Source organism: Prunus dulcis, chromosome 2 (assembly GCF_902201215.1).
Source record: "Prunus dulcis chromosome 2, ALMONDv2, whole genome shotgun sequence".
Taxonomy (NCBI): Eukaryota; Viridiplantae; Streptophyta; class Magnoliopsida; order Rosales; family Rosaceae; genus Prunus; species Prunus dulcis.
Genome location: NC_047651.1, coordinates 21,006,025 through 21,018,224, shown reverse-complemented (window position 1 = coordinate 21,018,224; position 12,200 = coordinate 21,006,025). Strand labels below are relative to the sequence as shown.

The window sequence follows — 12,200 nt, the reverse complement described above, 5'->3', positions numbered from 1 at the left end:
ACGAAGATAATTATTTTTGCAACTGTAGATGCTCTTTCTCCTTATTTTTATTTACCCAAACTTACCCCTTAAATTTACCATTTGCCACCACCGCTGTTACTGGTAAATATAAGAAATTTCAATGCACATTTCCTACTTGTTTTGTATTTGTTTTATTTTTAATCCGAGCCGTTTATCACAAATCCCTTTAAAATTACCATTTGGGACCTCTGTTACTAGTAAAATATAAGAAAATTCAATGTACATTTCCTACTTGTTTTGTACTATTTTATTTATATTTCAGTATTCTCTGTTATTTACTTTATAATATATAAATTATGAGACGTTTATCACAAATCCAATAATCTTCGGAAAATGTCATTTGATTATATTTTCCCTCCAATTATATATATATTTTGTTATTTTTCTGCCTCGTATTCAAATTTTAATTGGACGATTTTGCTGTGAGGAGTAGGGCGCTTGATGCTGAATGCATGCACGCACCGATCTCATATCATATTTTTACAAAGTTTTGTTTTTGATTATAATTAGGCAACGAACTTTTTAATTAATATTCTACTTTTGTTTCTGAGATTCACGTTTGGGTTGTGGATTGATCAATGACCATATGACCAACACAAAAAGAAAAAAGGTCTCAAGTAATGTCACCTCATTTATTACCAAAAATAAGTATTATTACAAATTAATATTCAATTTATAATGAAAAATAAGTATTATTACAAATTGATAGGGTTAAATATTGTTTTACTGTCAATTCTCAATTAAAGAAGTATTAATGTGTATCGCTTTTTAATGGCTAAAGTGTTATTGAGATTTGAACCTGAGACCATTGATCTGCAAGTGTGAGTTTATTTTTCATTTGACTTAGATCTCATTGGTATTTAGATTGGTTGCTTGTACCCTGTTTTTTATTGACGTAAGCTTGGAATTGGAATGGAACAAAAGAACATGAACTGACAAGTGCAAACACAATCAACATGATCAAACTGGAGTGCACTTGAAGTTGGATTGGAGTGATCAGATCATGGGGCGCATTTAGAAGCTCCCTTTGACAAATTTGGGCACACAAAGATTGAATAACAGAACAAGGCCCTCTACTCTACCACCAAATATGTCAACGATGAGCCTCTAACAGGGCCTCCCTCCAAGTATCAATACAATTTACTGAGTGGGCAGTGGGCCGTATTATTGAAAATAACAGCCCAAATGTGTAAAGTTTGAAACACATATTCGTGATATAAATTTTTTAAAAGAAGTTAAAATAGACAAAATTGTCCTTATTTATTTTTGGATTTCCTAATAAATCTTTTATATTTTCATGTCTTTAGTTTAAAAATTAAGAGGTTTTTCTGTATTTTTTGAAAAAGTTTTGGCTTTTCCAAAAGTGAAAGTTTTTTTTTTTTTGCTAAAACCTAAATTTACTAATTTGATTTACATTATCTCTTGAAAAAAAAAATCAATTTCATTCTTATTAGAGGCCAAGAAAAATCTCCTCTTTTTTTTTTTTTTTTCAAGAGGTGAGTTAAGTCAGTTGGTCAAGATAAATTGATAGTGGCTTTAAACCAGAGTTCGATCCCTCTCTCTTTACATTAGAGTAATTTAGAATATTACATATGTCAAAGAAACAAAAAGCTATTTTTGAGATATAGAAAAGCCCAAAAGGGGAAGAAAAGTTTGAAGTTTCTAACTCTAATCTCAAATCTTGGGTGCGGGAGCAAATTCGCTCGATCAATCTTAAGTAAGAATCTCTCTCCCGATCAATCTTAAGTAAGAATCTCTTTCAACAAAGTGGCGACTGAAAACCTAATTATATTCCAATAAAAGGAATAAATAGTTAAATATACTTACATGTTTTGCACCATATTTTATTATTTTATTCCATTGATAATCTTGGTCTGCTTCTTCATTTAATTAGACCGTAATGTGCTTTAATAGGTTGAGCACTTTATACTTCACAATAAATCAAGTGAAAAGTCAAACTTATATTGCATTTGAATAATTTCTCCTGATAAATAAAAACTGTTCTTTTTCAATTTAATAATATCATCAAATGACCTTGCATTCACCCAAGTTATTCTTAATCTCATCGTATTCAAATGGATATATATCTTAAACCAAATTTCCCGCTAACTTCCAAAAAAGTACGGGCCCTACTGTGCGTATTATTCAACAACTCCAAAAAGGGCCAAGCAAGCAAGCAAGGTTGTCATTTTCTCCCATGAAGCTTGAACCAATCAAGCCAATGATGGCCATCGAAACACAAGCAAGACCTACCAAGACCTACCAAGACTTGGATTCTAAATCCTACATCTAGTAATTTTATGATATTCTATGTACCCTGGGTTCCAGCTCAAATAGGAAAATGCAGCACCTGCTACAGGTTCTATGCCCACAGTTCTTTCATTTCCCCTGTGGAGCCCATCAACATAACACCCACTTTGGGAAAAGAGCAAAATTCCCCCACTTAAACTGGGAAATCTTGAAAACTTCAAAACCAGAGTCATCTTTCACAAAATCAATGAGGGAACAAATCTCTCATGACATCTCTCAACTTTACCTCTCAACCCAGAAGCTATAGTTTTGCTGTGTATTATAGATTATGGACCAAATCTTAATTATTGTTATTATTATGGTTAAATTTGGAGGCAGAGGGCGGTTATTTTACAGGTAAACAGGATCCAACTTCAAACCTGTTGCTGACCAAATCAGGAAAGTAGCACAAACCAAACACCATAAGAAGCAAAATTCTAGCTCAGCATCAACACCATCCCAACCAAAAGCAATGTTTCAGTACTTAGCCTCATCAATCACTATGCACTTGTCTTGAAACTCCCTAACAACTTCATCTGTGCAACCTACTCTAAAAATAGATCCAAGAAGTGCAAAGTATGACTCAAAAGCAACCCAATTTTTCTCAGTGCAATCAAATGTTGGCAAATGCCATGGGAGAACTGTCTTCATCAGTGTAACCAATTATGTAGCTGATTTTCCGGTCAGGATATTGCTCATTTACAATGTAAAACCAGTAATGCATCAGGGTTTTGATTCTGCAGAAGAAATTGCACAAAGACCTCACGCCCGCATCGGGAACTCCAGGAAGTACGTAAAGAAAGTAGACCATTAATATATCATCTTTCTAAATTTCCTACTACAACTATAGCATGTCAGTTACCCAATTCAAGAAAATAAAGAACACATCAGAAAATATACTCCAGAACAGCATTATTCACCCACGAACTTCTGTAAGACTCCATAAACATTTTATGAGGTAAAAGTCCAAGAGCTAAACCACTAAAAAGCTTAACAGCAGATCCAGAACTTGCCGACTTCGCACATAAGAACTAATAGAACAAACTTCTCCTACACATTCAGTCTCCAGCATTTCTGCATATCATTACAACCTCCCAACAATATGATGCTCTATACTAAAACCATGTACAAGCCCCGAACTTCTCTGCCAATCACGGGAGATCGCATAATAAGGCCTCATAAAAATTTTCAGCACCAGGGAACAAACTGTATCAACAGGCTTCTCATCTGAGGTTAAGTATATCCGAGCATGACATTAGAGTAATTGTTCATGCGATGGGAAGATGGACATGAAGGAGTGCAATAGGCAACATAGTTACTAGTGGAGCTTTATGGCCTAAATACTAGTTAAAAGTCATGACAGTTCCTTGTAGGGTACCTGCCCTGCCTCACCAAGTATCAAAACCAATGCAGAAACGTAACTCAGAAACTTAAGGAGAATCTCTGTATAAGCATTTAAATGCCTCAACTCAAAGAGAATGGCCTTAAGAGATATGATGTACAACCAAGACCTATGACAGTACAAAACTTGCTAATGAAATTCAGGCAAATATGAGCCTCATGAAGAACTAACCACCATAGTACCAGATGCAAGCTACTTACAGGGCAGATACCAGTCCAAAGACCACATAGAATCATAAGTCAAACTTGGAACCGGAAAAAGGCCCTCAGAACATTAGACACACACAGAACGGCCACTTGCCTTGTGATTAAAGCCAATAGAATGTCCCAGACTAACCTGTAAAGTGACTAATCTGTATCCTGGTCCACCTTCTTCGCAGGAACAACCAATCCCAAATTCAAGGTCATGGCAGAACCAAATTCAAAACCTTTTTCTCTTCACCCGTGACATATCATCAAACCCACCATCGTGCCAAGCCTGCCCACCATGCCTGTAATTTCCGTCTTGGTCCTCAATGCCTCTCATTCTTCTAGGTGCATTTCCTGGCCGATTCTTAATCCTTCTGTCAAAGTCCCTTTCCCTCAAATTCCCTCTTTCTTGAAACTCAGTATTATCATCTGGGCAGAACCTCAAAGGCCTAGGGCCATCCTTTGCATTAAGATGAAATGTCTCGCCATCAGCCCCATTATAAGGAGGCCTAAATGAACGGACAGGTCCACGTCTCTCACCAAACCTTCGTCTCTCATCACCATTTCCATCAGCACCAAGCTCGTGCAATCGACCAGAATGCATAGGCCCCCCAAAGTAGTCATCATTGTTTGGCCTTTCTCGAGGATCCATGACATCAAATCTCCTGTTTCTGAGTAAAACCCGGCCGGAAGGACTTCTATTAGGAATGACAGACCTTGGAGGACCATGGTCCCTTCCAGAATCCATATCCCTCAAATCATTGGGCGGATTCCTTCTAACAACCATCTCACCAGGAAAACATGGGCCATCAGGGGATCTAAACCTCTCCATCCTGTAAACTGGTGGAGATCTTCGATGAGTCAATTCTCCAGGCCCACCAAACCCATCTGGGGATCTTCTTCTAGGAGAAGACCATGGACCGGGAGAACGAGTCCTGGACCTTATTGGTGATTTTGAGCGAACTCGAGGAACCCCTCTTCTTTGGACAAAAGAAAAGTTTCGATTTCCTCGTCCAAATTGACCATCTACTCCCTCATACGAAGACTGGGTACGAAACATGGGATCTGCATTATCATCAGGAAAACTCCTCATAAACTTCTCATTATGCCTCATTCCAACCAAATTTGAAGCATCTTCACCAATGCATCTAGTTGGGCTAATATTTCTTGGATTTCTGCGAGCCATGTGAATGGCATGTGTTCCAACAGGAGATCGCCTCCTTGAGGGTATACGGTGGTTGATTGGTCCATCATTTTGAATCTGCCTCCCTCCACGCCCTGTACTAACATATGCACTATCTGAACCCATATTATAAGTGTTATATTCAAGGTCAGCATCAGAAACATCAGGTGCATATTTATGTCTGGGTACACGATAGTTTGTTTGATTATTATAAATCTCCGAAGCAAAGTTACGATCAGAACCCCAATCACCGCGACTATTCATCCTCCCTCTACCACGTCTAAAACCCAATCTAGCATATCTCAGTGATTGATCTTGGTATCGCTCCCTTGAAAATCTGTGGGCATTATCAACATACGGTTCACCTCTGGAAAAAGGGACAAAGGTGGAAGAATTAGGTTACGATACAACTATAACGCTCAAAATCAAACAAAAGAGTAAACAGAAAATGAGGGGAAAATAATCACCTCCCTCTAGGATGCATTTTATCTTCCTCTGGTGTTACATCAGGTAATATTTCTCTTCCAACTACTCTTGATGGCAATGGTAGTCCTGAAATAGATCTTGATTTACTAGGAGAAACAGTTGAAGATCGAGGCAAAGTTATGATCCTGCTCCGTTGTCCTCCATTAGTGGTATCCTTAGCAGCATTATCACCACTACCAGATGTTTTGGACAAATTTGAATCACTCAATGGTGCCAGGTCAGTTTTATTAACATCCAGCTCTGTACCATGATCATATCCTTGGCTTTCATTAGTGACTTGCTCGGAGAACTCTCCATCCTGACATTTCTGGGCATCCTCATTCCCTGATTGATCAAGTGGTTCTGTTCCCACATCCTTTATGGACCCTTTCACACCAGCTCCTCTGGTTAGCTTTTCAACAGCCAATGTTTCTTGCAAACACACATCTTTATCAGAGCCCTTATCAGATTTATCATTAAGAACTACATCAAAAGATTCTTTATAATCACTGTTACTTGTTTCAGCAAGCTGCTCTGTTTTGTTGTCTTTAGCCTCAATATAAAATGAAGTAGGATGAGCATTGTTAACAGGTCCCACAAAATCCGTCCGGTTATTATCAAAATCACCATTATCAACGTGTTCCGCTTCTCTTGCGTTGCATATGAGTTCCTCTACCGCAGTCTGCTCAATTGGATCTCGAACCTCACCATCTTCATAATCATCATCTTTAGCATCTTGTTCTGTATCAATAGCTGAATCCAAAGCATGATTACCATCTGATTCATAATCAGAACCATAAGAATCTTCCAATATATCTGTTGAGATATTTATCTTTTCCTCATCACTGGAAGAACCCTCACCACTTCCACGTGAATCAAGGGGGTGATCATTCATGAACTTCAATTTATAACCGCGGTCAACATTATCATCTTCAGTTCTCATACTGTTTCCCTTAGTATCAAGACCCAGAGTTACAGCAATTTGCTCTTTGCTTTGACAAGCTTCCTGAGGCGCCTTTGCATTCAAGCTTCCTGTATGCTTTGTCAAATCCCTACTCATAGTCAACTCTGTTGAACAAGAAGGCTTCCCTGTGGACTCTGTTAAACACAAAGGCTTTCCAGAAAGGCAAGACATCTCTGCAGTCATAGGCAACGTCATGTCACTAGAACAATTATCCAGACCTTGTGTCACATTCTTATCCAGATGAACTGATGTCCCTTCAATGGAATTTATGGTTTCTTGATTATCCACAATACTTGGTTCAGATTTTATGGATCTAGGATCAACCAACTTTTGGGTGCTCATATTTGAAGACTTAACAGCTCCAAGAGTGCACTGCTCAACAACTGCACGTTTCCCTGCTCTATTACTATCTAAAAATCCCGTATTACTGGATTTAGCTATGTTAACATCCAGTTTAACACTCTCATCAAATGGTTCTGATTTTACAGTTCTACGATTACCTGTGTTCAGTGTTCTAACTGGCCCAGCCAATCTAGGCGAGTTTGTAGAAGAAATCACCCTGTCCATGTCCAAATCCAATTTACTGCATGCACTAGAAGGGTTTTGACACTGATTCAACTGTGAGCAAGATGAACTAAGCCGTAAAAGAAGGGTGTCATTGGAATTACACTGCTGGCTAGCAAGTGTGGATGAGACGGTGATATTAGTTCTGTTCTGACTATCAACAATGGTCTGTTTTTCTGAATTGACACCGGCTCCAACCATCCCAGTTGAACCAATCAACTGCTTTGCATCACCTGCCCCACCCGTTGCATTGATTCCGTCAACACATTCAGAAGCATCACTCACAGAATCTGTCCATGCATCCATTGGTGTATTCAAATCCCAGTTTGCCCGCCATGCACGCTTGTCAGCACCATCAAAATTCAAATCTTCACTATTTCCTTTGCATTGGCTGCTGTTTTTTTCTTCGCTTAAAGACAAATTAAGTGAAATAGGCAAGTTATCCTGACTCCGCTGACTCCCATCACCGCCACTGTTTTGGCCTGTCAAACCTGGAACAAGATTTTCCTTTAAACCTAATGATAATTCAGTACTCTCAGCAACAGCAGGAATTTCTTCTTTACACTTCATTTCTACTTTACTTTTGCTATGCATAATCTCCTTCCCCAAATTACGTGCATGAGCTTCATTTGGTGCTAAAGTCAACTCACTTTTCCCTAAGGTCACCTGAGAAGCCGGATTATCAGCCAACACAGGCTTCCCTTTCCTCTGCACGTCATCCAAAGAACCCGAGTGAACTGTGGGGCTTGGTTCTTCAACTTTGACTCTAAAGAGATTATCATTGCCTCGGGCCACATTAACATTTGTAACATCAGACCTTCCTCTTCTATAATCAGATTCAGAATACTTTGTTGTATCAGAAAATCCAGAACTGGTGATACTAGCATAGGAAAGAGTCGACCCTTGAGATGGGCTAGATTGTTCCTTCTGTAGTGAATCATTTTTTGCAGGAAAGGAAGATGATTCTTCTGTTTTATGAAACAAAGTTGGTTCTTCAGAAGGAGGTGAAGGAGGCCTCATTATAGGAAACCTCCTTTTCTTGATTGGAACACCTGCAACATAATCACTAGATTTCCGGATAACGGGTTTAACCCCAGTCTGCCAATAGAAGATTTAATTGATCAATATTCAGAAAAACAATAAATTCGTACGAGACTCTAATCTCAGTTAGCAGTAATTTGGAAAATGAAATAAACACCTCTTCATTTCCTGATACAGGCATGACTCCAAGATTTCGCAAGCTTATTATTACCCTTCTTTCTGTCTATAAATAAAATTCAATAGCATTTAGCAGGACCTGGACGTGATTCTGAAGTCAATTTCAACAACTGCACTACGATATATGCAGCTAAACTTCTATTTTCTACAAACCAAATTCAGTTAGCTACAAAGACCACGCGGTTTCTCTGAATCTTCTAGCTATCACACTCAACCAATTTGAAGCTCCTGCACACAAGAAAAAGTTAAGGACCTTAACAAGAGAACCCAAAGCAATTACAATGAACCTCCAAGATAACACAATAAATTCTCAGTCAACGACATAAACTAATCAGGAAAATATGATATAGACTACTGTAACAATTCACACATATCTGAAGACAAGTAAAGAACACATCATGGCTGATCGGTTAATCGAAACAATAAAAAAATTAGTTTATTATATTTTTCCTTGACTAAGTCCCAGATTAAAAGCACAGAAGCAATCATCCAAGATGAACATATAAACTGAATTGGAACATAACATAATATTCAATCAATTCTCCAACTGTAAGGTCATTTTCAGGTATAATTAAGAAACTACACAACCATGTGGATACCAATTAAATCCTCAATCAAGCCCACAAAATACAATCAATTCCCAAAGCCTAAACAGAAAAGCAGACCGTTTTTGGGCAGTTTATGTTGTAATAAATGAATCCACGAAACCAAATCCAGGAGGTTTAAAACGTTCCAAGCAAAAAAAAAAAAAAAAGGAACTTTGGATGATCCATTAAAAAGAAAGTTTTCTGCTTCACAAGTAAACATTTTTACAATCCACAAACGCTAAAAAACCAGCAATTGCCAAAAACACACCGACGAATCCGATGGCGATGAAACCAATCAGATCTAGTTAAATCGACGGAAACAAAACACAATTTGTGAAATTAAAAACATTCCAGAAGATTGCAGGAAATACCTGAAATCAAAATCACAGACGCGTTGACGAAAGTCGAAAAATGAAATCAGAACAAGAGAACACAAAGATCGCAGAAGAAGAGGAATAAGGAGAAGGAATTTGGAGTTTGGTCAAGCTCTGAAACTTCTAGGAAATTGAGGAGGGAGGCGGTTGTTGATTGAAGAAGAAAAGAAAGAGAGAAAAAGAGAGAATCTAATCTAATCCAAGGAGGTGTGGTTCCCACTGTTCCCTAAATTGTCAGCCTTAGGGTTTGTGATTGTGCTTTTTTCTATAATTGCGGTCTGAGTTTCTATTCAAATTTATTTTAAATTTATTTTTTCCATGGACTACTAGGTCCGACGACCTCACTCTCTTTCATCTTGCCCTACTCGCTTGACACGTGTATTTTGTACTCTCGCAACTCGCATCGTATGATGTATCCATCGAATCTTAATTTGACGTGTTGCGCAACTTCCCTACCCTTTCCTCCAAGCAAAGGTTCGTCAAGAGCTTCCACTTTTTTATTTAACCATTTTATTTTTATTTTTTTATGTTTTCCTTTTTTTCGTTGTAGAACTCTTTTGCTCTCACCCAAAGGGAAAGGAAAAAGCTTCTTTTTATGGGGGGAAAAAAATACTAAAGAGGAAAACGCTGTGAAAAACCCACTAGGAAATTCAGTTTTCACACTCTGGAAAAATACCAAACTTCTATTTTAAGATTCCTTTGTAATAGCTTTTTTTGGTTCACACACACTAGTGCATAGGGTTTCGAATATGAGACCATTGTTATGGATCAAACATATATTTTCAGTATGTTATGACCCAATTGGCGATTCCTTTGTAATAGTTGGGTATTTACAAATGTTTTAAGCTCGTCTTTTATTATGAAACATTTATGTTTTTTTTAAAAAATCTTATAAGAATATTTTTTCAATATAAGCAATTAGAGAAGGGGATTTACACAAATTCATTGGATTCATAAGGTTTCGAATCTCTATCCACATAAATAAAACTAGAAAAATTCAACCAATTGAGTTATACAACACTGACTTAAAAACATTGTTTTTAGAAGTTCCATAAAGTGTTACTTGTAAGCTCATTGTTTTCTGGTTACCTACACTCAATCCAAATATATGGAGCTTTTATTTCACTTTTCATCAACTGAGGAAATTGGAGCCAATGACGTTCTACCAAACTTGGAGGAAAATGCCACCAAAAACAACCAAACCCAACCAAGTCATGATCACACCAGATTAATTCAAAGATCAAAGTAAATGGTAAAACATCCAATTCTTAAAAATATTTTTTTTCCCATAGTTTGATAAATACTCATCTGTCCATATTAGTAAATAAATATTTGAAAAAGTCAATTAAAAGGACAAGCTCCGTTTAAAACAAGATTAAAACTGGGACCCAACACTTCAATTATGCATCGAACAAATCACATTCCAATTTTAAAAACCATCCCCACTACAGAGTTGCAATCACAATCAGCTGTCACATTGCAACCATACGAATATATTTTTAAAAAAATTAATTCTAGCAAACCAAAGATAATATAAACAAAATTTTATCAAAAATAAAAATAGAAATAGTAGAAAGTAGAAGAGGCCCTTGTCCTGCAACTTGAAATGAAACCACAAGAGAATGGACCCATTACCACTTCAACTACCCATGAACCTTTCCTTCAAATAAGATCTCTGGGCTAAAAGACCATAAGGCCCATAACCAACAAAAAAAAATGTGAGAATTAATAACTTTGGCCCATTACAAAACTAAAGTAAAAACAACTCAATCACCAAATCACATATCAATTTTGGATCAAACACCACCATTTCATTCAACTTCAGTTGCAACTCCACAAACACATAGAAACTCAGTCCGTCAATCACTTTACACAGCACATAGCAACAAGAACCCTAAACCAATTTTAGCTCCTAAGCAGAGTAAAAACTACCTATTTAACATCAACTAAACTGAACCAACAACCCCATTTATTGACAGCAAGACTTTAAGAATCATAAAACCCTAGCCACTGAAACCGTAGAGGGTCCTGCGCTGCCTCTTCAAGGCGTAGACCACATTCATGGCCGTCACCGTCTTGCGGCGAGCGTGCTTAGTGTAGGTCACGACGTCTCTGATCACGTTCTCGAGGAAGATTTTGAGCACGCCACGTGTAAAATTACTAAGGGATTTACTTGTCTATGTATCATTCCATTCGATCTTTTAGGTCTCTACTTCGCCTCGACGGTTATGTCACGATATCCTTAAAGCCTATATGCGATGGATAGGCTCCTGCAACCATGACCTCGTAGATAAGACCGTTGATACGCTTCACACCTCCTTTACGAGCCAAACGACGAATGGCCGGCTCGGTGATGCCTTGGATGATATCGCGAAGGACCTTACGGTGCCGTTTGGCTCCTCCCTTTCCCAAACCCTTGCCTCCCTTAACGCTCCAAGACATTTCAATTCAAGCTGGGATTTCTGAGGAAAATGAAAGATTAAGGTCGTTATATGCTGGAATTAATAAATTTCGTTGGGGAAAACTAGTGAAGAAATCTCATTCAAACCCTAAATTTCATTTCAATCAAATCTACAATAAGCCTAAAGTCTACAAAAATCAAAAGAAAAAAACAAATGAGGGAAAGCAAAATGGCATTGAAATGAAGAAGACGACGAACCTGAATTTGAAGTTGTTCAACGACCTCAAGTCTCACTTGGAAAAGCGACACTCGTTGAGAGATTGGTTGCAAGAAAAGGATTTGAGGCTAGTACTTATAGCGATGCCCTAACGAAGGCTTGCTCAGGGCCGGGAGTATCCGTAGGCTCAGAGATGGTCAAGGATTCATCAAACGGACGATTGATATTCTTTGTTTCGATTCCACTCGATCGATGACGTGGCAAATAAAACGAGGGGGAGTTTTAGGTTTTTTTTTTTTTTTTGGTCTGAGAGTTTTATGTTAGTTT

General features: G+C 37.8%; 2 protein-coding genes across 2 annotated transcripts; both read right to left on the bottom strand.

The window, feature by feature from the left end:
* Positions 1 to 2,600: 2,600 nt before the first annotated feature.
* On the bottom strand, positions 2,601 to 9,515 carry LOC117617372. The gene is made up of 4 exons (XM_034346713.1): positions 9,253 to 9,515; positions 8,275 to 8,522; positions 5,551 to 8,174; positions 2,601 to 5,450 (listed from the first exon to the last, which is right to left on the bottom strand). The coding sequence occupies exons 2-4, from the start codon at positions 8,296 to 8,298 to the stop codon at positions 4,133 to 4,135; spliced, it is 3,966 nt and encodes a 1,321-aa protein (XP_034202604.1). The 5' UTR covers positions 8,299 to 8,522; positions 9,253 to 9,515; the 3' UTR covers positions 2,601 to 4,132.
* Positions 9,516 to 11,258: 1,743 nt separating this feature from the next.
* LOC117618823 (histone H4-like) lies at positions 11,259 to 11,971 on the bottom strand. The gene is made up of 3 exons (XM_034348559.1): positions 11,915 to 11,971; positions 11,539 to 11,717; positions 11,259 to 11,432 (listed from the first exon to the last, which is right to left on the bottom strand). The coding sequence occupies exons 2-3, from the start codon at positions 11,695 to 11,697 to the stop codon at positions 11,259 to 11,261; spliced, it is 333 nt and encodes a 110-aa protein (XP_034204450.1). The 5' UTR covers positions 11,698 to 11,717; positions 11,915 to 11,971.
* Positions 11,972 to 12,200: the final 229 nt, after the last annotated feature.